The 25,233-nt window shown below is 34.0% G+C and overlaps 1 protein-coding gene across 2 annotated transcripts in view; it reads left to right on the plus strand.

Moving 5' to 3' along the window:
• The window catches only part of GFRAL (GDNF family receptor alpha like), a 78,277-nt gene that overhangs the window by 25,127 nt on the left and 27,917 nt on the right, over positions 1-25,233 (plus strand). For both annotated transcript variants that reach the window (XM_017867059.1, XM_017867060.1), the window contains exons 6-8: positions 9,543-9,596; positions 10,696-11,026; positions 18,465-18,715. In XM_017867059.1, the coding sequence (XP_017722548.1) occupies positions 9,543-9,596; positions 10,696-11,026; positions 18,465-18,715 (636 nt within the window). The remainder of the gene's footprint in view (positions 1-9,542; positions 9,597-10,695; positions 11,027-18,464; positions 18,716-25,233) is intronic.

The raw sequence follows: 25,233 nt of genomic DNA on the forward strand, positions 1-25,233 counted from the left end.
TTATATTACGAGTTAATTTTTGTATACAGTACAAGATATAAGTCAGATTTTCTTCCATGCAAGTATCTAGTTGTTGCACCCACATATGTGGAAAATAATGTCAGTTTTACTTTCCTCAAAAGTCATTTGGCCATATATTGGTGGCTCTATTTCTAGACTTTCTATTCTGTTTCATTGAGTTAATTCTTTACTTTTGCAAATATTCTACAGTCTTACTATAGCCTCAGAGAAAGTCTTGAAATCAAGTAGTATGATTCCTTTAACTGTTATTTTAAAAATAATTTTGGCTATTTGATCTCTGTCTTTAATTTAATTTAATTTAATTTAATTTAATTTTAGTTGTTGCTGTAGTTGTTGTTTTTGAAACAGCGTCTTGTTCTGCTACCCAGACTGGAGCACAGTGACCCAATCTTGACTCAGTGCAGCCTCTACCTCCTGGGTTCAAGTGATTCTCATGCCAAAGCTTCCCCAGTAGTTGGGATTACAGTCATATGCCACCACACCAGCTAATTTTTGTATTTTTAGTAGAAACGGGTTTTCACCATGTTGGCCAGGGTGGTCTCCCAACTTCTGGGCTCAATTGATCTGCCTGCCTCAGCTTCCAAAAGTGTTGGAATTACAGGTGTGAGCCACCGGGCTGGACCACTTCTTTGTCTTCCCATAAATATTTTAGAATCAGCTTGTCAATGTCTGCAAAGAATCCTGCTGACATTTTGACTGGACTTACCTTGAAATTATAAACCAATTTACTATGTTGAGTGTTCAGGTTTATTAACACGATATATTTCTTCATTTATTTATAAGTTCATTGATTTAGGTCATCAATATTTGATGATTTATAGTTCTTGCACAACTTCTTAGGCTTCTACAAACACACTTCAGCTTTTGGTGCTGTTGTAAATGGTAGTTTATTTTATATCTTAACTTTCTATTGATTATAGTGATTATATAGAAATACAATTGATTTTTCTGTATGGAAAATATAGCCTATGACTTGTTAAATGCAATTATTCTATCTTTTTTTGTAGAATCTGCAGGAAATTCTACATAAGTAGTCTTGTCATCTATAATAAGAGTTTAATCTTCCCCTTTCCAATCTGTAGTCTTTCATTTATTTTCCCTGCTTTATTACCCTAACTAGAGCTTTCAATATAATAGTCAATAGAATTGTTGAAAGTGGACATCTTGCCTTTTCACCTGTCTTACAAGAAAGTCTTTCAGTTTTTACCATGAAGAGTGTGTTTGTGTGTGTGTTCGTTGCAGGTTCTCTTTATCAAGTGGAGGAAATTCCTTTATATTTCTGGTTTTCTTCATTTTTAAAATCATAAATACATAAATGAATGCTGAATTCTGCAAATTTTTTTTGCCTCTATTACTATTAATTACTTCAAACATTTATCTTTTCTTTTTGTTGGGAGTACTCCAATTTTTCTGGCTATTTTAAAATATATAGTAGTGTTAACTGTAGTCTCCCTACTGTACTATCAAGTACTAGAACTTATTCCTTCTATGTTAATGTATATTTGTACCCATTAACCAACTTCTCTCCATTTCTCCTCCCCCATGTCCTGCCAAGCCTGATCACATTTTTTTCCTTTAGTTTTTTATATGGCAAAATTCATTATTTGATTTTTTACTGTTGTTCCAGCCCTTCATTTCAAGGCTAAATTCTATTCAATCATGGTATGTTATTATTTTTGTATTTCTGGATTCAACTGCTAACATTTTGTTTAAAAAATCTATGTTCATAAAGTATATTGGCCTGTTGATTTGTTTTCTTATAATATCTTTGTCTGGTTTGGTATCTAAGTTAATGCTGGCCTTGTAAAATCAATTGGGAAGTATTTCCTCCTCTCCAATATTCTGGAAAAGCACAAAAATAATTGATGTTATTCCTTCCTTAAATGATTGATTTCATTAACCAGTAAAGATATCTGGACCATGCTTCATTAAAAAGGTTTGAAAATATAAATTCAATGTGTTAACTTCTTGTAAGACTATTCTTGTTATCTATTTCTTCATGAGTGACCTTTGGTAGTTTGTATCTTCCATTTGCTGAATTTATGTTGGATTTTTATCCTTAAAGTTTTCAGTTTACTGTTTCTTTTGGTTTCTATCTCTCTACAAAGTTGCTTCTAGTATTTCCTAATTGTCCTTTTTAATGTCTGTAGTACCTGCAGTGATGTCCTTTTTATGCTTAGATATTGATAATTTGTATAATTTGTGTCCTTTCAGTTTTACTATTCATTGTTTCTTTATGTGTATGTCTGATTTGATTTTAAGGTGTTCCCCATTTTCTTACTTCCTAACATAAAACCTTGAACCACTGATTTGAGATTTTCTTTCCTCATATAAGCATTTAATACTATGAATTTCCTTCCAAGTACTGATTCAGCTATAGCCACACATTTTGATACGTTGTTTTAATTTATGTTTATATCAAAATATTTTCTCCTTTGTGACTTCCTCTTTGTTATGATTTATTTTATTATTATTATTATAGTATTTTGAGGCAGAGTCTCTCTCTGTCACCCAGGCTGGAGTGCACTGGAGTGATCTCGGCTCACTGCAACCTCCTTCCCCTATGTTCAAGCTATTCCACTGCCTTAGCCCCCTGAGTAGCTGGGATTACAGATGCATGCCACCACACCTGGCTGATACTTGTATTTTTAGTAGAGACATGGTTTTGCCATGTTGTCCAGGCTGGTCTTGAACTCCTGACCTCAGGTGATCTGCCAGCATTGGCCTTCCAAAGTGCTGGGATAACAGGCATGAGCCACCGCGCCCAGACAGAAGGTTGTTTAATTTCCTAATATCTGAGATTTCTCAGATATCTTCATTATTGATTTCTAGTTTCATTTCAGTATCATCACATAACATATTTTGTATTATCTCAATTCTTAATTAAAATAATAATTGCCAAATATCACCTGTACAATGTGATACATGCTATACACATGATAAGGATACACACATACACACATGCACAGACAAAGTACTGGAAGCCATAGAGTAAAAAATAATGGTGACTCAGAAAACTTCACAGAGTTGTCAGACTTGGGCCTTTTAGGGTAAGTTGGTTTCATTAGGGAGACAAAACAAAATGGATGTTTTAAGCAAAAGAAATAGAATGAAGTGGGGAGCATTTGGGGAGCAAGAATTCCCTTGTTAAGCTGGATAATAGAATGGAAAAGTATTTCATAACACTGGAAAGAAACCAGATATTTATGAAAAGGAGGAAAGCTGAGCTTACATATCTTTCTAAAGAGATTAGACTTTAAACCGTTGTTATGAGGAGCTATTATATATTTTAAATAGAGGAATGTACCATCAGTTTCTCATAAGATATCACAGGCAGTAACTTAGAGAGGATGGAATGGGGGGCAGAGAAAGACGCAGGTCAAGAATATCAGTTAAAAAGCCATCAAAATAATTTGAGAGAGAAGTAATGCATGCCTGAACTAAGCCACTGGTCCTGAGAATTACAATAAAATATATACTTAAGGCATATTTATGAATAATAATCAATAGGAATTGGTGACCAGTTGGATATAAGGAGTTTAAAATGTATTAAGCATAATTTCTAGGTGGCTGGCTTGGAACCAAGGGGATTGCTGTACATTGAGCCAATAAATGAAAAATTGTACAGGACTGGGGATGAAAGTGATGAGTTGTATTCTGAAAACATTTCATCTGAGTTATGCTTTAGAATATTCGGGTTAGGAATGTTGGTATTATTTTTTCTAAGTTTGCAGTGATAAAAAAATAGTCTGAAAATGTAAAGGAACATGTCTCATCAAACTGGCACTGGGAAGCAGAGATCTTGAGGAGAGAAATCTAAAACAGAGATACAGAGGTTTATGAGTAGATAAAAAACATAAAGGAGAGTTAGACTGCCTGGGAAAAACACAAAGGGAGGAGAAAGATATTTTCAGAAGAATTTTATGATCTAGTTGAAGAAATCAAGAAGTTTTTTAAATACAGGAAAAGAAGCTACAGAGTGGAATTTTTGAAGTCAATGAAAGAGAGTACATGAAGAAAGTTGTCAACATGCTGAAAAGTCAAATAAGATAGGGCCTGATAATGGCATTAATTTGCTAATTAGTAGACATTACTAGTTTTAGATTAAGTAGGCTGAAATGTGAGCATGCTGAAATGCTTATTAAAATATGTATTGAGTTTTTCAAGATGGTAGGACATCTGAAACATCTGAACTTAACAGCCTTAATAGCTATTTTTAGCATATCAAATTTTGAGAAAATATTGTATATCAACAGAACTATATATATTTAGAGCAGTTAAATTGAAATCAGTTTACATACTAAACCTATTTTTTCCATGGTAGAAATTTATTAAATACTGCTATGTGGAAATATTGATGAATCAGTCATACAAAACCTTGTACTCAATGAAAGTTTCATATGGACAAGACCTAAAGGAGAAGGCCTAAATATTCCTGAAGGACTTCATAAAGGACTTGACATTGGTTTTTATGTTTACAGAAAGCATTCAGCTGATTTATTATAATTCATGATAAAGAATTATAAAGAAAATAATTTAAATATGAGAAAGAACATGATAATTTAAATCTTACCATTCTCTCTATGTCAACTGCAGCATCCTCCACGAACCTTCTAATCATTACTTCAATAAAATGATTTTCTCTCCCTGCTTTGCATTCCCAAAATATTCTCCAGAGAATGTCCACAGACATGCACTTTTCTATTCTCAAGAAAATCAGCTTTGTTATTTCTTTTTACAAATATGCTAAAGCACCTAGCATAATGCCTGACACTTAGCAAATGATTAGTAAATATACAATGTCAGTGTTTTCATTAATGAAACATATTTTGACCATTTAAATCATGTCCATTCATAAAATATTTATGTGTAAACTCTGGAGAATATATAAAAAGCCTCATCAAATGAAATGAAAAAACAAAAGTGATGAAGAAAAATATCACTAAAAGAAATACTAGACGGTTGAACATTAACATGTGGTCTCTATAAACTGTGTTAGTGTTTTTACATGTCAGTTTTTAAAAATGCATCATTTGTAATAGCTCTCTTGAAATAACTTTAAATGGTTTTGAAAATAACATATTGGAATATTTATAAAATATGTCTGCACACTTTTGAAAACATTAAAAAATCATAAGTAAATTCATTTATTTAATTTTTAGTCAACCTTACTCTCTTTGTAGAAGAGTCAGCCCTGTCCTCAGATTTGACTTCACAAATATCACACAATGGTTCCATCAGAAAGATACACCATTAATAGCTGAAGTAAAGAGTGACTGTAATAGCAGCACATGTCTGTCAGGAATTTGAACATTTTACTTTGTTGTAAGAGAATATTAGGAAAATCTGTGAGAGAGAAACAGAACAATCAAAGACCCTTGATGAAGGCCAAATGTGTGCAGTATTAAGAAAAAGCCTGAAAGAAATTACTTTGTGGAATTGTTAATGCAGTGATTCCTCTAAAGTAGACTGCATTCAAATTTGGGAATGTTTGAAGAAATTTGCATACAGGATGCTGAAATGAATGAGGTTCCAGCCTTCCTTGACGACTAAGATGAATTCAATCAGGACCTTGTTTTAGGTTGAGATTAACAATGAAATTAATGGTGTCTTGGACCAAAGTGGTAGCAGGGTGAGATGATAACAGATTCTGGATATATTTTGATACCAGTGGGTCAATAAAAGAGGAAATGAATGAGGTCCATGGACTAGTCTATGAGATACTTCAACATTTACTAGTATGAGAGAAGAGGAAGGAATCAGAAATGAAAAACGATAAGGAGCTGCCAGAAAGAGCAAATTAGGAAAGTATTGCATCCAAAAGAAAAACGAAGAAAGAGTTGCAAGGAAGGGTGAAAGTTTAAGAAGATCAAATGATTTGCTAGAGACTTCAGAATCAGAAATCAGCTATTGCATTTGCCAATGTGGTGGTTATGAATGAGCTGGATAAGAACAGTATCTGTGGCATGGTAAGCACAGTGGCAGGATGAGAGGTGGAGTTTGGAGAGTACATAAGGGGATAGGAAGAGAGGAATTGGAGCCAGAAAATACAGACTGCACTTTGAAAGATTGTTGTAAAGAAGCAGGAAATAGGGCAGTGCTTGGATAAATAAGTGAGGTAAAAAGAGGGCTTTTTTCCCCATAAGATGGAAAAAAAAGTTCTGTATGAGAATGAGAATGATTTAGAAAGGGTGATACAATTGATTATGCAGGGTTAATGGTGAATAATATTCATTCAATATTTATTCAAATATATTTATTGAATAATATTGAGTAGAAATGTAAGATAATAAGATACAGTCCCTGATCTCATGGATCCCACATGCATTGTCCTCCAGCATAAAGGGATTCCCAGTTGAAGCCTCTGCTAACATATGAGTCAAGATCATCTTATGAGGATGATGAAGGAAATGGTATGATATGCAGCTTGATGTAAATGCATAATGTCTGGTGACATCTGAAATTGTACACATTAGAAGAAAAATTGCTGGTAATTATTTTTTTAATTTGTTGGGATACTAGTTAGGATGATAGTGTGACTTTTCTGTGAGATAAAAAAAACAGCATAAATGAGCAGAAAAGCCACACACTAAAATTTTGTAGGGTTGGAGTTTTATAAAGAATCACTAGAAAGTAAAAGAAGTAAGGACAATAACAAGAAACTGTTCCTTTATTAGGGTGAGTGATCTGGGCTGGAAAGAGTCTATGAATCCAGGAGATGATGCTAAGATTGGGAGTGAATAAAAAGACGAAAGTTCCAGAGGTATATATGCACTTGAAGTAATCAAGAATGTGAAGCTTTGGAAGCCAGTAAGATAATTAATATTTGCAATTGAAAGAGAGAGAACTTCATGTCAATGTCAGGTCTAGAAGTTGATCATTGGTGTGGCGCAGTGGGAGTGTCGGTGAAGGAGAATATTGAGACAGTACCTGAGTCAATGTTGAATGTCAGGGCAAGACTTTGAGGGTAATATTTGACAAGAGAAAAGAGGGAGGCACAACCAGATAGCATAAAATTCAAAGAAGGAGAAATGTTCTATAAGGATGAGTAATTAATATTTTGGAAGCTACAAAGCTGGAAAAGTAGATATAAACACATTCTAATGATATCGTGGTATGTTCTATATTTCCCATATATAGAATGAATGGGCAGCATTCATTAGGAAGAGCTACAGGGAAATGAGGCTAGAGAAAAGCTAGGCTCCCAGATATTACATTCTTCTGTTTTTCTTCTTGCTTCCATGGGTGATTCTCTTCTCAGTCTCCTCTGAGGATCTTCTTTTGCTTTTGCCTTTGCTTTAAATGTTGCCACATACTCCCTAAAAAAGAAATATCAGTTGCATTTAATTCAACAAGTCATTTTATAGAAACATGTTTGTCTACTAGTTTATTGTAAGCATGTTCATCAGATTATAAAATATAAATCAAAATATTTACAAGAGTTTGGTTTCTGATACTATGTTAAGAAAAAGAAGATACATGGAAGTACTTCTGATTCTAACATTAGATATTATAGCATATTTTAGGGATTGTTGGGTATTTTCTGATGAATTGTATAGGATTTTATAACTCACATGTAGGTCTTGTTGGTGAATACTTTTATTTGTTTCTAAAACATATTGACCTTCAACTTGTCTTTCAGTAAAAGCCACTGTTTAAAATACCCTCTGGGAAAAAATGTATGAGTGTGTGTGTGTGTGTAAATGATAGCTTTATATTTAATGTATAAATGTTAATTTCATATAAAATTAGCATTTAATGTATAAGTATTATAATACCTTCTAAGAAGCACTTTATTTTCAGACACTAAAAATAACTGTTTTGTTGTGTTGATAACAAGTACTCATCTGGTAAGTAAATTAGACTGCTCTGCCTGCCATAACAAAGTAGTACAGGCTGGGTGGCTTAAAAAGCAAAAATTATATTTTCCCCAGTTCTGGAGTATGAAAAATCTCAGATAAAGGGCCCTAGGATCTGTTCCTGGCTAGGACTCCTCTTTTACTAGCTTGTAGATAGCCACCCACCTTCTCCCTGTGTTCTCAGGACCTTTCCTCAGTGAGTACTCCAGGGGAGATAGACAGCTACCTCCCTGAAGTTTTCTGATATGGACACTAGTCCTATTTGATCAGGGCCCCACTCTTATGACCTCATTTAACCTAAAGACACCATCACTCCACAACTGCACAGGGAGATTACGGCTCCAAAATATGAATTTAGAGGTAATGGGAAAAACATTCAGTTAATAACAGTGAGTGAAGCTGCTGTTTGTTTATGTCTACACAGTAGTTTCTTGAATATATTTTTGTCAGTGGCACAGCCTTACCAATCAGTCCCAATGCAGAGGTGTTCATCCGTAAAAGAATGTCCAGCCTAGATTTTTGTACCTGTTACAAAAACTAGATGACTCCCTGGGATCTGTTTATTGGGATTTTATTAGATATTGAATAGTAGCACAGAAGTTGGAACCTTCAGATCTTCCTCAGAGAGGCGGGATGATGGGTGGGATCAAGAGGAAGAGTGGTTCTGAAGCTGAGACTTGATCAATTAAAAAAACGAAAACAATGCACAGTGAGAATAGCTTGGACAATATAAGGAGTCTGGAAAGCCGTGACACACCTGAGGGTAGAAGTAAGCTTCCTGTGATAGTACCATCTTATATATGCACTAGACTAGAAGGCAGGAAATATGAACAAACAGCTCATATTAGGACATACTGAATCATGAAGGGGCATTAATGCCATAACAAAAGTTAATATCTTAATATCCAATGAAAAAATGATAATTTTCATTTCAAAATGAAAATCCTATCATCTGATTCCCCTGCCACATTATGGATACATTAATGCTCCTTTTAGTTTATTTTGGCTTTGTTTTGTACGTCTGTATTTCTTTCTAGGCTGTGGGATGCTCGATGACAGGGACTGCAGATGTACATCCTCAGTTTGTCACCTGGTACATAGTAGGGAACCAACCAATGTTCCTTTAAAGATTTTGGAATCAGATGAACATTCATTTTCATTAATGAGATTTTTCAATAGTATAATTATAATTTCTAAGAACTCTTGAAGGATAAGATAATCAGAGGTGAAACTGAGTTTAAAATTGCATTTCAAATTAATGAAGACCCTACTGAGAAGGGTTTCTATACTGGACGGTGGTGGGAGGTGGTGTTCAGAAAATATTCCTTCTGTTTTTTCTTTTTTTTTTCTCCCCCAGTCAGCGCCCAGTGTTTGTTTACTCCATGCATGCAGTCTATCACTAGCATTTATTTAAGTCTTCAAGTAACTGAATTCTCAAAGCAGGGCTGTTTAGCTCACTTGAATGATATTTCAGAGGCTTATTTTCTTCATCTATACCACATTAATTTTGAATATCAAGGACTAAATACATGTTACATAACATTGTATGTACTTTTGCTTGAATATATGTGGACTTTACTCATTTATAAATGTGGCTCACATTTTCCTAGGAAATTCAGAAAATTGTTCAATAATGAAATAGTTTCTTTGTTTTCCTTCTAGATAACATGAAAGAGGATAAATTCAAATGGAATCTAACTACACATTCCGATCATGGTAATGTTGATAAGTTATGATTTTGATCTACATTGCAAATACCTGATAATATAATTTAAAAGGTAGTTACCAGGCTTCCTAAAGATAGGCCAATACAAAATAAATTATGTTGTTTAACAGTTCTAATATAATAAAATGCAACCAAGTCATTTCATTTCTTTTGGAATGAAAATCTATTGGAGCAACTACTTTGCTCCTCCATTATCAATTTGTACATGTGCTGAGAAATATTTAATAATTAAAACCAAATACCAGGTTGGGCGCAGTGGCTCACACCTGTAGTCCCAGCACTTTGGGAGACTGAGGTAGGTGGATCATTTGAGCCCAGGAGTTTGAGACCGACCTGGACAACATGGCAAAACCCTGTCTTTGCAAAACAAAACAAAACAAAATCAAAACTTAGCTGGGCATGGGGACATGAGGCTGTGATCCCAGCTCATTGGGAGGCTGAGGCAGGAGAATCACTTGAGCCCAGGAGATGGAGGTTGCGTGAGCTGGGATCACGCCACTATACAACAAGACCCTGTCTCAAAAATCAAACAAACAAAAACCCAAATAGTAGATATTGATTACATTTCATGGATATTTGTGATCATATAAGTTATTTGGCACCAACTGTTTTTGTGTATAATTGTGTTTCTGTCGGAATATAAACATTTACGTATGCTAGAATAACTATGTGGAACCTTTATTCAAGATTCCCCTCACAAAAACGTGAAGCAGAAGAAGAATCATTTTGCCTTGAGCCAATGAGCTAATCATAAGCTGTATAGTTCAAATGTAATTTCTGAAGATTTATTGTTTGCATTTGAAAACCCTGGACTGGGAGATTTTTCCTTCAGCTCAATTTTGGCCCTGCACACTTCCCATCACTCTAGATAACAATGTGTATCCTGTATAGATGAAAGATGATTCCAATAAGTCTACTCTTTAGGTCTCAGTAAATTCATACTTACTCTAAAAGATGTAATGTTTGCCCAAAATAGGACATTGGTATATCATTGTATTTTGCTCATAGACTTCTCACAGTGTTTTACAGATTCTGTATGTACAGCTTTGTGTTTACTTTTCCACGACCTGGGCATATCATTGCTTTCAGGATTCAAAGGGATGTGGTCCTGTTTGGAAGTGGCAGAGGCATGTGTAGGGGATGTGGTCTGTAATGCACAGTTGGCCTCTTACCTTAAAGCTTGCTCAGCAAATGGAAATCCGTGTGATGTGAAACACTGCCAAGCAGCCATACGGTTCTTCTATCAAAATATACCTTTTAACATTGCCCAGATGTTGGCTTTTTGTGACTGTTCTCAATCTGATATACCTTGTCAGCAGTCCAAAGAAGCTCTTCACAGCAAGCCATGTGCACTGAGCATGGTTCCACCCCCTACTTGCCTCAATGTAATTCGCAGCTGCCAAAATGATGAATTATGCAGGTGGGTAAAAACACTCATACATTACTTTCTTATTTCGGCACCTTATTTGTTACAGTCCAGTCCTAACACTTGATCTCGTTACATTAGCTAGAGTTCCCACCATCATCCAACATGGTGTAAATAAAGCCAGACAATTCATAGTTTTTTGAATCTGTGGTACATGTGCAGTATCGTCTTTGAAATTCAAATGCAGAATAGATTTTTGAAATAAAAAATCAGCATGTCAAAATATGGTAGCCATGAAATAGTATTATAAAAATTATGTATTCAAGTTAGTCTAATGAATTAGTTAATAGACCTGATTTATATATCAGCCTTTTAATTTTTTTTGTTTAATTGTATAAGGCTGTTACAAATTTATTATTTTGGCAAGGAGACTCTTCAAACTTTGAAATAAATTATTTCTGTCTTAGACTGGAGATCAGGAAGAAGAAGGTAGCTTAAATACTCATATGAGTGGTGCAAGGTCAGAGATAACCAGGTCCACACACATTTGTGTCTTTTCACAATGTCAGACGTTTAATACTGTTCAGTCCCAAAAGCCATGAGCTACCTGGAGTTCCCAAGGAGGCAGTTCTCCTTGGTACTTCTCATTCACTTTGTTTTCAGAGCCATGGGTACACAGACTGAAGCCACTCCACAAATCAGTCAGTATTGCAAACCATATGTAATAGTATACTTAATCAATATATAAGGGTTATAGGTTAAACATTCCACAACAAAGTAACATTTAACATTAAGAGAAAAGGGATAGCAAAAAGGGTTTGTCTCTCCAGAAGAGTGACAAAAACAAAGATTCCTTTGGTTTTATCTGGGCTGTCCATCGATCTTGCAAGGAAGAGTCTTCGATGTTGGGAGAATTGTTGGCAGCAGATGCTGGGTGCTTATCATGAGTGATAGCAAGACGGTGTCAGGTAAGATAGCCATTTTGAGCTGCTGAAGTCCTACTCTGTTTATGGCCACAGAGTCCTCTTGAGAAGACTGTTAGTGGAAGAGTATACTTGTTTATGTCCTTATCTGGTTGGATGCAGTCTTGTTTATTTAGCAAAATATTTTATCCCTGTTGGAAAAGCACCCTATGAAATCTAAGATAGAGTCTTTCTTGGAGTTACTTATGTCAAGGATGCTGTATACAAGTAGCATTTGTACATCCCTAGCACACATGTATGCCATGATCATAGAAATGTATTCATTGTCCTCTTTCCAACCTCACACCTTTGATTCTTGGGGGAGAAATGTTACTCATTTATTTATTAATTCAACAAAGGGTAACCAAGCACCTACTACTACTCTAGGCAATGGTGAATAAGAGAAACAAATGCCTGTGGATCTTATAGTCCAGAGAGAAGACAAATATTAAATTAAAAATGTATATGTTGTTTTAAGGCAGTGAGTGCTCTGGAGATTAAAAAAGAACAGAATAAAAGGGATTGTGAATGGGCTGAAAGAGTTGCAGGGTAAATGGGGTGGCCTCAAGAGGAAGCATTTTACCATAGCTGAAGTGAGAAAATGGGCCTCTCTCAGTAGATACTGAGAGAGGAGATACTAAGCAAACTGACGAGCCAGCTTAGGAAAACATGTATGTGACACGTTAGAAAAGCTGTGAGGGTAGAGTGTGCAAAGGGGAGAGAAATAGGGACGAGATGAGAGATTTAATTGAGTGGGTGTGAACAGTCCTTTATCATATAAGGGCTTGAGGGACACTGCCTAGGACTTCGGACATGTAGGTGGCTTAGTGTGTGATTTGTCATATTGTTCCCTTGTTTCAACCACTGGCAAAAAACCAAAAAAAAGTAATGATACCAACTTCCTGAAGGTTCTTAGTAAAATTCTTTTTTTTAGCTTTTTAACTATGTCTACTCTTATTCTCAGTCACTGTAACTTGCAAAGTAGTTCCAGATCTTGTAAATATTTGTTAAAAAGAACTGCTTCCCCATAGCACACATTCTATGAAATAAGTAGTAAAGAGCTAAGCAGAGTCCTAGAGCATTGACATGTTTCGTCAACTTATCACATAGGATATCAAAGTTCTTTACATAATAGTATTTGAGAATTTTTCATGCAAATGTGTGTCAGTTATTTTAAGGCTTATTATTTATTTTTCTTGAGTGAACAATAAAGGCAGTGACAAAATACTTCTTATAATGCAATTTAGGTTTTCCAACTCATTTATCATCTCAAAAATCCTTATTAGAGAAATACTATATTTCATTGATTCTAAGATGCGATTTCTTTTTACATATTTTAACATCCCTGACATATTTGAAATAATTTTTTAAGGTCAATGACAAAGACACTTGTCATAATTTAAGTCCCCACAGGTGTTTTTTGTTGTTGTTGTTGTTGTACATAAATTATGGTATCTTCTGAAATCAATGAAATATGGTAAACACGTTTAAGTACACTACTTTTCTCACATCAGATGAACTAAAACTATTACTATTCTGCCTTTCTGACTATCACATTCCTACATCAACGATGAAACCTAATAATATTTTAACCAGCCAGGGCCAGGGGGCACCATTGTTTCAATAACAATCACTATAAAAATATCAGATTTATTCACAGGTGGGTTCCCAGCTTTGCCTGATTCCAGTGCCAGGGCTTTAGAGGCGCTATCTAATTATCTGGAAGCCATTAGCATTCAACCTTCAAAGCATGGTATTTCTGAGCATCCACATCAAAGAAAATACTTTAGTAGCAAGGATGGCTCTGCTGCTACAGTCCTTGAGACTTCCTATGATAGACTCTGAAGCACACACTCTTAACACTAACCTCCCCTTGGTATCAACACCTTCTCAGATCGACTGGCACAGAGTTGATGATTTTCCTCAATAAGGACTCCCGGGTTTAACCACCTTCTCAAAATGTTTGCTGTGGGGTCTGGAGTGGGATAACCACTCAAAAAACGTCATCTCCCTTCCTCTCACTTTGGAATATTGTACACTTAATTTTTATATTGTAATGTACATATACATATTTCTTCTCATGTAATTTCTTTCTTAGGTTAGTTCAAGTGTAAGGACTGTGTGTCTTCAATTTCCTTTCACTATGTGCAAATAGTCCCTTAATGAGTACTTTATAGAGGTGATGGAAATGTTATATAATATTAGTAGTCAATGTGAAAAGACAAATCCTATCATTTTCCTGAGGAAATTTTGCCTTAGGGAGATGTCCAGCATTTATATTAAATTATTGTTAATGTAATTCAGATGAAAAACAAATCTCCAAGTGGAAAACCACTTCTTCAATGAGAATATTAAGCCCTTTATGATACCTACCTTTTTTGCAGAAGAGCCTGTACATAGGCAAAACAGGGCACTTCAGTTTTAAAATACAGTTTCTGTCCCTGTTCCAGATTTTTCAATTCACGATGGGTTTTGAAATTCCTTTATTTTTTAAAAGCCAAAGAGGACAATTTAAGGGCCATTTCTCAAGTAATTTTCTCTAGTACAGATACCCTCTGGGAGGTGAGATTATGTCTTGCCAATTTCACAAAAGTCTGGGTATTTATGGAAAATTATAATACATTGTATTTTTATATATGAACTTAAAAAAGTAATGACAAGGTATTTGCTTAGAAAATATTCTAAATACTTTAAAATATGCATGTATTTTTATTTAATTGATTTAAAACAGATGGCACCATATGATATCCTTCTCTATATATTATTTTTGTTAGTTTTCCCTAAATGTGGATTAAAGATCTTTCCATAATTGCATATAAGAAAATTCACACATCAGGGTCTGTTGGGGAGTAGGGGGAGAGGGGAAGGAACTTAGAGGTCGAGTCAGTAGGTGCAGCAAACAACCATAGCTCATGCATACCTATGTAATAAACCTGCCCGTTCTGCACATCTGTCCCATTTTTCTTAGAAGAAATTTTAAAAAAGAAAATTCTTAAATGTTTGAATAGCTATAGAGTATGCCATTGCATGGATGTAGCTTAATTAATTTGTTTAGTCTTTTTTGGACATTTAGACATATTCCGAGTGTCTTATTTTATTTGTAGTTATTGTAAATGGGACTACTTTTAGAAGATTTATTTTTCAGATTGTTTGCTGTTGACATATAGAAATGCTACTGATTTTTGTATGTTAATTTTATATCTTGCAAATTTACTGAATTTGTTGATCAGTTTGAAGAGTTCTTTGGTGGAGTCTTTGGGTCTTTTCAAATATAAAATTATATAATCTGCAAACAAGGATACTTTTTCTACCTTTCTAATTTGGATACTCCCCTGCCTCCCGCCTTTTTTTCCCCCTTCTCTTGTCTAATTGCTCAGCTAGGACTTCCAGTACTATGTTGAATAACAGTGATGAAAGTAGGCATCCTTGTCTCATTACAGATCTTGGAGGAAAAGCTTGCAGTTCTTCCCCATTCCATATGATACTAGCTATTGGTCTGGTGTGTCATATATGGCATTTATTCTGTGAAGGTATATTCCTTCTATATCCAGCTTTTGAGGCTTTTATCATGAAGGAATGTAGAACTTTTCAAATGCTTTTTCGGCATCAATTGAAAGGATCATATCTTTTATGTCCTCCGTTTTGTTGATATGATGTATCAAACTGATTGATTTGCGTATATTGAACCATCCTTGCATCACTAGGATAAATCTCACGTGGTCATGATGAAAAATCTTAATGTGTTGTTGAATTTGGTTTGCTAGGATTTTGTTGAGGATTTTTGCATTAATGTTCTTCAGGAAGATTGGCCTATAGTTTACTTTCCTTGGTGTGTCTCGTCTGGTTTTGGTATTACGTTGACACCGGCGTCATAGAATAAGTTTGGAAGTATTCCCTTCTATATTGTTGGAAATATTTTGAGTGGAATTGGTATTAGTTTGTCTCTAAATGTTTGGTAAAATTCAGCATCAGGTCCTAGGTTTTCCCTTGCTGGGAGATTTTCTATTATAGCTTCGATCTCATTACTTGTTATTGGTCTGTTCAGGATTTAGATGTCTTCATGGTTCAATCTTGCTAGGTTGTTTGTGTCTACAAATTTATTCATGTATCCATTTTAGATTTTCTGATGTATTGGCATATATTTGCTCATAGTAGTCTCTAATGATTCTTTGAATTTCTGTGGCATCAGTTGTAATATTTCCTTTTTAATCTCTGATTTCTTTTATTTGGGTTTTGTCTCTTTCTATTAGTCTGGCTGATGGTTTAGAGATTTTGTCTTTCCAAAAGACCAACTTTTCATTTTGTTAATCTTTTGAATTTTTTTTGTTTCACTTGCATTTATTTCTGCTCTGATATTTATTCATATTTATTTTCTACTATTAATTTTGGGTTCAGTTTGCTCTTGCCTTTCTAGGTCTTTAAGATGCATTGCTAATTTGTTTATTTGAAGTTTTTCTACTTTTTTGATGTAGGTACTTATTGCTATAAACTTTCCTCTTAATACTGCTTTTGCCATATCTCATAGGTTTTGGTATGTTGTGCTTCCATTTTCAGTGTTTTAATAAATTTCTAAATTTTTTTCTTAATTTCTTTATTTGCACACTGGTCAATCAGGAGCATATTGTTTAATTTCCCTGTATTCGTATAGTTTTCAAAGTTCCACTTGTTATTGATTTCTAGTTTTATTCCATTGTCATCAGAGAAAATACTTGATACATCAATTTTTTGAAAATTTTAAGACTTGCTTTGTTAGCTAATATATGGGTTGTCATTGAGAATGATCTGCATGCTGAGGAGAATAATGTGTATTCTTCAGCTGTTTTATGAAATGTCCTGTAAATATCTATCAGGTCTATTTTATCTATAGTGCAGATTAAGTCTGATGTTTCTTTGTTGATTTTCTGTTTGAATGATCCGTCCAATGCTGAAAGTGAAATGTTGAAGTCTCTCTCTTTAGCTCTAATAGTATTTGCTTTATATGTCTAGGTACTGCAGTGTTGGGTGCATATATATTTACAATTGTTGTATCCTTTTGCTGAATTGAATCCGTTATCATTACGTAATTACCTTATCTCTTTTATAGTTTTGTCTTGAATTCTATTTTGTCTAACAAAAGTATAGCTACTCCTGCTTCTTTTTTTGGTTCCATTGGCATAGAATATCTTTTTTTATCCCTTTATTTTCACTCTATGTGTTTTTTTATAGATGCTATATGCTTGTTAGAGGTAAGAGATCATTGGCTCATTTTATTTTTCATCTATTTAATCCATTCAGCCGTACTATGTCTTTTAATTGGAGACTTTAGTCCATTTATATTTCAAATGGTTTCGGAATACAGTGTACCAAAGTAGTATATTATTTTTAATTAAATATTATTTAGTTCATCATTTTGGCAAAATTTCATAGCATTTTTTCTGAGTGAAAATGTATCTACTTATCTGTAAGTAGATAAATCATGCAATTTAAACTTAGTAAAGCACATATTTAAAATTAACAAATAGCATATAGGTACAGATATATTCTCTATCTAAGCGACAATCAATACTTCCAAAACTTACATTTAGAATATATCTTATATGTAACCCTTAACTGCATTGAAGGAATGTTTGTTCTTCTGGCCTAATAATTATATGTTCAGAAAATTTGCAGTATTTCCTTTATTATAAATTTAATGTACATGAATTAATCTTCAATATTATATTTAAAAGCTTATCCTTTAAGATGACTTAAATATTCAATTATTAAAAACAATTGAGCTTTGGTTTTTTAACATAGCAGCATCCATGTGGACAAGTAACTTCATGAAAATGTCATGTACTCATAGGGCTTTGATACATGTTTGATGGCAACCTATTCAAGAAAGAACAAAAAGCAATTTTAGGTGACAAAGATTAAATTGAAAGATTTTCATTCTTACATCCATTAATGAAAATATATTCTGATTGTAAAAAAAATTCAGAAATGAAATTAGTGTACATTATCCAGACTTTTACTCAATTTTATTATACTGATAATCAAATACATAATCAGAAATCTTATACCTCACAACATATTGTAAATTCTAATTAGTCTGCTTAATCTGTTAAGAAAGTATAAAGCACCTCCCATCCTGTGGGATAACTGACTTGAAAGGTCAAGTATCTTATTTGAAATCACTTGGTGTGACACAGTGGCCAAAGGCTAGCCACAAAACTATATTCAGAATAAAACATTGCCAAGAAATCTCTGAAGTAGTTCATACCTCAAATCATCGTATATTGGAATACAATTAGTAATAAAGGGAAATCCATCCAGGGAATCCTCAACTTAGCCTTTGTCTTTCATCACAATAAAGGGACAATAATTCACAAGATTACAATTTCTTTCACACTCCCTATGGTGATTTTTGAAATTACAAATTTACTTTTCAACTATGTACTAGCATATCGGAGGCATTGTGTTCCATGTCTTTCATTAGGTGATGGGGGATCACATGTTACTGTGAAATAGTATGATTTAAAACTAATTATTTTTCTTCACTCTTTCTCTAGGAGGCACTATAGAACATTTCAGTCAAAATGCTGGCAGCGTGTGACTAGAAAGTGCCATGAAGATGAGAATTGCATTAGCTCCTTAAGCAAACGGGACCTCACTTGTTCAGGAAGTGATGACTGCAAAGCTGCTTACATAGATATCCTTGGGACAGTCCTTCAAGTGCAATGTAACTGTAGGACCATTACACAAAGTGAGGAATCTTTGTGCAAGATTTTCCAGCACATGCTTCATAGAAAATCATGTTTCAGTAAGTTCCCCAACTAAAATTATCTATCTATCTATTTATCTATCTATCTATCTATCTATCTATCTATCTATCTATCTATCTATCTATTTTGTTTTTGCCTATACAGTACAAAGTGGTAATCCAGCATGGCACAGACGTTTTTGTGTTTGCTATTGCATTTGAAAATTTGCTTTCTGATTATGTTCTGCATATTTACTATTTTACTCACTTACCTGAAAATAGTACATTTTAAAAATTTATATGATAGGTCACTCTTAATTTATTGATTTCAATATCAAAAGCATGGAAGACTTATTCTGTCAGATAAATGGATATATCAAGTATCTATTGCTACATAACAAACCACAAGTATACTTACTATACTAAGTAACAAAACAATAGCTTCAAACAATAACCATTTATTTGCTCACAATTCTGCACGTTGGACTTGGCTTATCTGGATGGCTCTTCTGATGGTCTTTTTGGGGGTCACTCATGTGCCTATTGTCATCTGGTACCAACAGGCTCTGCTGAGACTGTTTGGTCCAAGGTGGTATTAGCAGACACCATTTGCTGGGATGGTGTGGTTCTTTTCCATATAACATCTTCAGTAGTATAGCCAAAAACTCTTACATGGCAGCAAAATAATTCTTGATGGCTAAACCCCATTGTGCAGCTATCTTTATCTGCTTCTGTCACATTTATAAATATTTCACTGAACCAAGCAAATCACAATGGGCAACCTCAGAGTCATTGTGGGAGTGGAATACGTAAAGATGTGAATATTCAAGGTCAGATTAATCAGGGACATTACTCTAACAATCTACTATAATTGGCTGTCCTGATCTATGTACAATATATTCACTCTTCAATTTAGTTTTTCTCCCCTTGGTCTTCAACACGTCTGCTAATCAACCTAAAATGATGAGATGGAAAACGTATTTTACAAAGTTATTATTTAATTTAGGGGCAAGAAAATTGATATTTAGTAATTTAAATAATTTGTTCAGCATCTCAAAGTGAGCAAATGGTCAAGAGAGACTTTTCTGAGTCTTAAGGAAAGAACCTACAGATGTGATTATGTACTAATTCAAAACCTCTCTATTATCCATCTTCAGGGTTAGACCATGCAACCATCTATGTCCCTAAACTTCCCCAGGCCCCTACCCCTAGGTCCCTAGTTGTAACTACCATATCTGCAGGTACTGTCTCTAGAAGGAAATAATGAATATTTACTGTTTCATAGCAAACCAAATCTTTATATTTATTGGAAATGTTTGACAGATATAGATCTATACTATTTCTATTTTTCCTTACAGATATTTAGGAGATGCACATTAGCCAAATATGATAAAAAGTGTGATTTGTTGTATATTAGGTAATAGATATACAACTCAGAGTGTATGGTTTTGATTTCAACAGTGTTTTCTGTGGTATATCCACAATTTCTATAATTAGCACTACTGATACATTTCAACTGAAATCATGATACAGAGAAGAATTGCAGTGTTGTATAAGTCATATTTTCTGATTTTCCTCTCTTATTAACATTAGTTCTGTTGAAACTGAAAGTACTTATAATGAATGTCTCATATGATTACAGCAGGAAAATACCAAATAACCAATCTGGTATTAACCAAATTAAACTAACAGTAATATATACTGTTATATAATAACAGTTATTGATAGGTTCTTTCTAATATTGCATTGTATGAAGAAAAATGTTGATTCTACAGGTTAATAATGACTCAGTTTTTTGGCGTGAATTCTCTAAATATATAGTTCTAAACTTCCTAATTCTAGTTCTAAACTTGTTTTTCTCAAATATAACAATGATTGTGTTTGATTTTCATAGTGTTTGCTTACTATAACCTTTTCAGAGCAAAAAATTTGCAGAGGTACTAAAGATGGACATTTGAAAATCCATAAACATTAAAGTACTATGTGAATGCTTTAGAAAAATGAAAATTCAAAATGTTTTCACTTTTCTTTACTTACCTAAGAAGTGGAAGTTTTTGCTCCAAATATTACCTACTAAGACTAGGAATTTCAAATGACAGGATTGGAAATTTAAAGGAACCTCAAAGGTCTTTGGTCACAGTTCTTGGTAGAGTTGTCCCTTGGCATCCATGGGGAATTGGTTCCAGGACTCAAATGAAAACCAAAATTTGTTCATGTTCAAGTCCCTGATAAAAAATTGGGTAGTATTTGCATATAACCTATGTATATCCTCCCATATACTTTAAATAATATCTAGATTACTTATAATATCTAATACATTATTTACAGGTAAATGCCATGTAAATCATGGTTATAATGTATCTTACATTCATATACATTTTGTTGTGCTATTCTAAAATAGTTTTTTTCTCCCAAACATTTTGATCCAAAGTTGGTTGAGTCAGTGGGTGCAGAACTCACAGATATGGAGTGATGACTGTACTTAAATTAATAGCAAAAATTCCAAATAAAACCAAAAACCAAGTCCTTAGGCCTTGCTAATTCTAACAAATCTTTATCCATTGCCTCAAATATATGGAAGTAGCACCAGGACATTTTTTGAAGGAAGTATGTCTCTCATCATTGCCCTGGCTTCTCACGTCGGCCTAGCATTGTCATGCATTTTCAAAAGATCCGTCATTACAGTATGTTTCCAAAACCCTTTAGCTTCTGCTTTCTTTACCTGAAAGGGTCAACTGAATAGAACTGAGAGGACAGTGAAGGGAGGCTTTTCAGTCTGTCACATTTGCTTAATTAAATGTATTGTTTCTCAAACTCATTTGCGCTTAGGCCACAGTAAGTAATATATGTTTATATTAGCTTTGTACTCACTTTTTTATGCAATATACTCTGTTTCTCACAAATTTTTATTGCTTTATTCTATTGTTCCCCAATGCTGATCACTACTCACTAAATTGATTTTAAGACTTACTAACATGTTGTTTGCTGAAGTTTGAAAAACACTTTCTTGGAACATAACATTATCTGAAAATAAATTTATAAGATTAAATAGCTTGCCCAGGGTTTTACATTGAGTATGGTATAGACATGACCCTGGCTGGTTGACTTGGAGCCCACTATATTCTCCTGTTTGTGAAATGATAATGAAAAAAAAATAACAAAACAAAACAAAACAAAAACAAAAAACTTGTATCTGTTCCATATTCTCCAAAGCCCTGTTAGTCTGAACTTCATAGTTCTGTTCTGAGAACTAAACTTGGAAAATGCACCGAAGAACCCTTATCCATTCCTGTGTGCATGACTACACTCAGGCAGAAGAGCATCCTGAACAAACCATGTGTTCTGTCACCAACCTCCACTTACCTGCTGACCTCCAGATTCACAACAAACTTAATTGTCTGTGATAATCTGTAGCACAGAACAAATTTGTGACCCTTAGAGCTAACAGAGAAATGAGCGCCTTGGAAGAGAGAAAAGTTGGTTAAAAGATAGAGGACCATAGACACGGAAAGAATTAAAGGATCCATTATTGTTTTTAGTCCATTATACCAAAGGTAGTGGGAGGGTGTACCTTAAGCTGATAGAAATGTTATTTTTGCATTTCCTAGAGCTTTGTTTTTTTAATACCAGTTGTATAGTCAGTAAACGAGGTATGAAATATCACCATTCTGCCCCTGAAGACTCAACTCCTTCATTTGAATAATTAAAAAGGAGAAAGAAGAGGAGGAAGAGGAAAAGGAGGGGTGAGGAGGGGAGGGGGAAGAGGAAACAGGAAGGAAGAGAAGAAGTTAGGAGGAGAGAAAAGAGGAGAGGAAGAGGAGAAACGGGGAGGAGGGTAAGAAGAAAAGAGGAAAGAGGAAGAAGAAGAAGGAGAAGAAGGAGAAGGAGAAGAAGGAAAAGAAGAAGTAGGAGAGAAAAGAGGGAAGGTGGAGGAGGAGGAGAAAGAGAATTAAGAAAAAGCAGAAAACCTCTGTTTAGTAAACCCTACAAGGGATGGAAAACATAGCAATACAAATGTGATACATGCTTAAAAAAATTTAAAGAATACAGAAATAATCCCATTCTCAAGAGACAGCCAATGTTAATAACCTTCTTTTGAACCTTTTCTTTACTTGTAATACATACATACTTTGAATACCTTGTATATACATGTTTACATTACTCTGACACACACACACACACACACAAGTCATTTTTTAAGGCAACCAAACTAATTGCTTTACAGCTGGCTTTTTAAACTTAAAAAATATATGGTAGACCCATTTCCAAGTATTTATATATATGGTAGCTTAATTCTTGTTAAAGATTACATCATATTTTATAGTATAGCTACATCATAATTGTTAACTAATCTATTAATGTGGATATTTTGTTTGAATGCAATTATTTTTACAGACATTGCTACAATAAATGTTATTGCACATATGCACTGGCATTTCAAGAGAATAGGTTTCAAATGGTGGAATTACTAGACCATTTGTGCATTTGTGCATTTTTAAATTTGGTAGGAATGGAAAAAAAAAACAGTATGTTCCAATTACATTTTAATGAGAAAATTTCGTTATTTTAAATTGTATTTTATTATAAATAATACAGAACATCTTTTCAGTGACTTATTGGAAATATTCTATTTCTTCTTACCTACTCCTATACTGTGCTTAAAATATCCTGCGTCTTTAGTATCAGTAAATGACACTTTTGTTGCCTGTGTCAGCTGTTTGTGTGGATATGTGAAGACTCATTGATCTGCATACCTCCTAATGATCCTGATGACAAAGTGATGACCTGGCAGGCCACAGTCTTGGGCTTGGAACTGGACCCTACTATGTGTTATCTGAGTTATGTAAAGGGCAAAGTTTTTAAATCATGTTTTGAATATTCAACCATTCTTCCTCAACTAGATAATTTCCATTGCTTTTTTAAAGGATAATTTTCACTACATGATTAATAGTTCAAAACAAACTTTATAATATAAATATAATTATGAAGAATAATTATATTTATCATTTAAAGAAAAATAACATTGTCATGAGTTTTGAAGTTCTTTTAAGTGCCCCTCAACATCACATTCTTTTCTTCCCCAATACAGAAATTGGTGTTTATTAATTCCTTGCGTCCCTTTATAATTTTGCCACATAAAAAAAACTCCAATTAATATGTTGTTTAGTTTTTCATGTTTTCAGCATTATGTAAATGGAATCACATTTTTTTGCCCCTTTAGTATCCTGAAATGAAACCATGTTGTGATGTAGAACTAGTGACTTATTTTGTACTGCTATGTAATATTCTATTGCAAATATATCTATTCATTCTATAGCTGGCATGTGTTAACCTTTTTTCCATTTGTAAAAATTATAAATAGTGTGGCCTGAGCATCTTAGTACATTTCTCTTGGTACACACATGCAAGGTATTCTCTAGGGAGCAGTTCTCAATCTTTGCTAAACATGAGAATCGTTGAGAGATTTAAAATTCTCATGTCCAATAAACCAATAAAATTACATTATATAATGACAGGACTTGACGGTAGGATCAGCTTCATGGACATGTGGCCAGTGTAGTTACATAGGCCCTGTGCTCAGAAGAATCCCAGATCCTGGGGTTTAATGCTCTGCAGTCATTGTTGAAATTTTTAATGATTTTCTTTTGCTTTTGTTTTTGAAATTCAGTGAAACAATAAAATACACGAGAGGTGGCTTGGAGCCTCGCACATATGTGTTTCTTTGTTTTGCCATTTTGCATCTTCACAGGGGCAAGTAAGTTCTCAGCTGCCTGCTCCCCATCCTCTGATGCTGGGCCCTGCCCAGCACCGCTTCACTGCACCATCCTGCAACTGCTGCCAGACATTTGTTTATTTTCTAAAAAGTGATTTTGAGCCTTCCAGTCCACAGAAATATATATTTTTCTTTTCTGTCTTATAATAAATTTTGTTACTTTCACAATGAAAATAATTTCTAAATATATTTTTTACATACCTTTGGCTATTTATAATCATTTCTAGGTATGACCAAATATTACAATTGCTATTGAAAGTCGTATTTTCTCAGGGGTCACACTGTCAAACTCTTCATAGTTGAACTATAGAAATCCATTTGATTTCTATACATAAATTCATATGTAGCAAAGTTGTTAAACACTCATAGATTTTAACAATTTACAGAATTATTTTGTTCTTCCTGTGTAGATAACCATATACCCTTCATTAATCACAGTTTTGTTTCCTTTGTTCAATATTCAGGCTTTTTTTAATCCTCCCCCTACTCCCTATAACATCTGGGACCTACAGAAAAAATGTGAAATATAAATGGTGATAGTGAGCACCGTTGCCTTGTTCCTGATCTTGAAGAGAATTATCTCATCATTTACCATTAAGTCTGACATTTGTCACAAGTTTTTTTAGATACTGCAGATTGGAATAAAGAAGTTCTCTTCTATTCACAGAATGCAAATCACTTTTAAACAGCAAATGAATGTTGAATTTTATTAAATTCTACTCTACATTTAAGGATCTCATCTGAAATTTGTTGAGTACTTTTTAGTCATTGTCTTGTGGTAGAGTGATTGGTCATGGTTCTAATA

The sequence above is a fragment of the Rhinopithecus bieti genome, unplaced genomic scaffold, assembly GCF_001698545.2.
Source record: "Rhinopithecus bieti isolate Rb0 unplaced genomic scaffold, ASM169854v2 scaffold_2272, whole genome shotgun sequence".
NCBI classification, from domain to species: domain Eukaryota; kingdom Metazoa; phylum Chordata; class Mammalia; order Primates; family Cercopithecidae; genus Rhinopithecus; species Rhinopithecus bieti.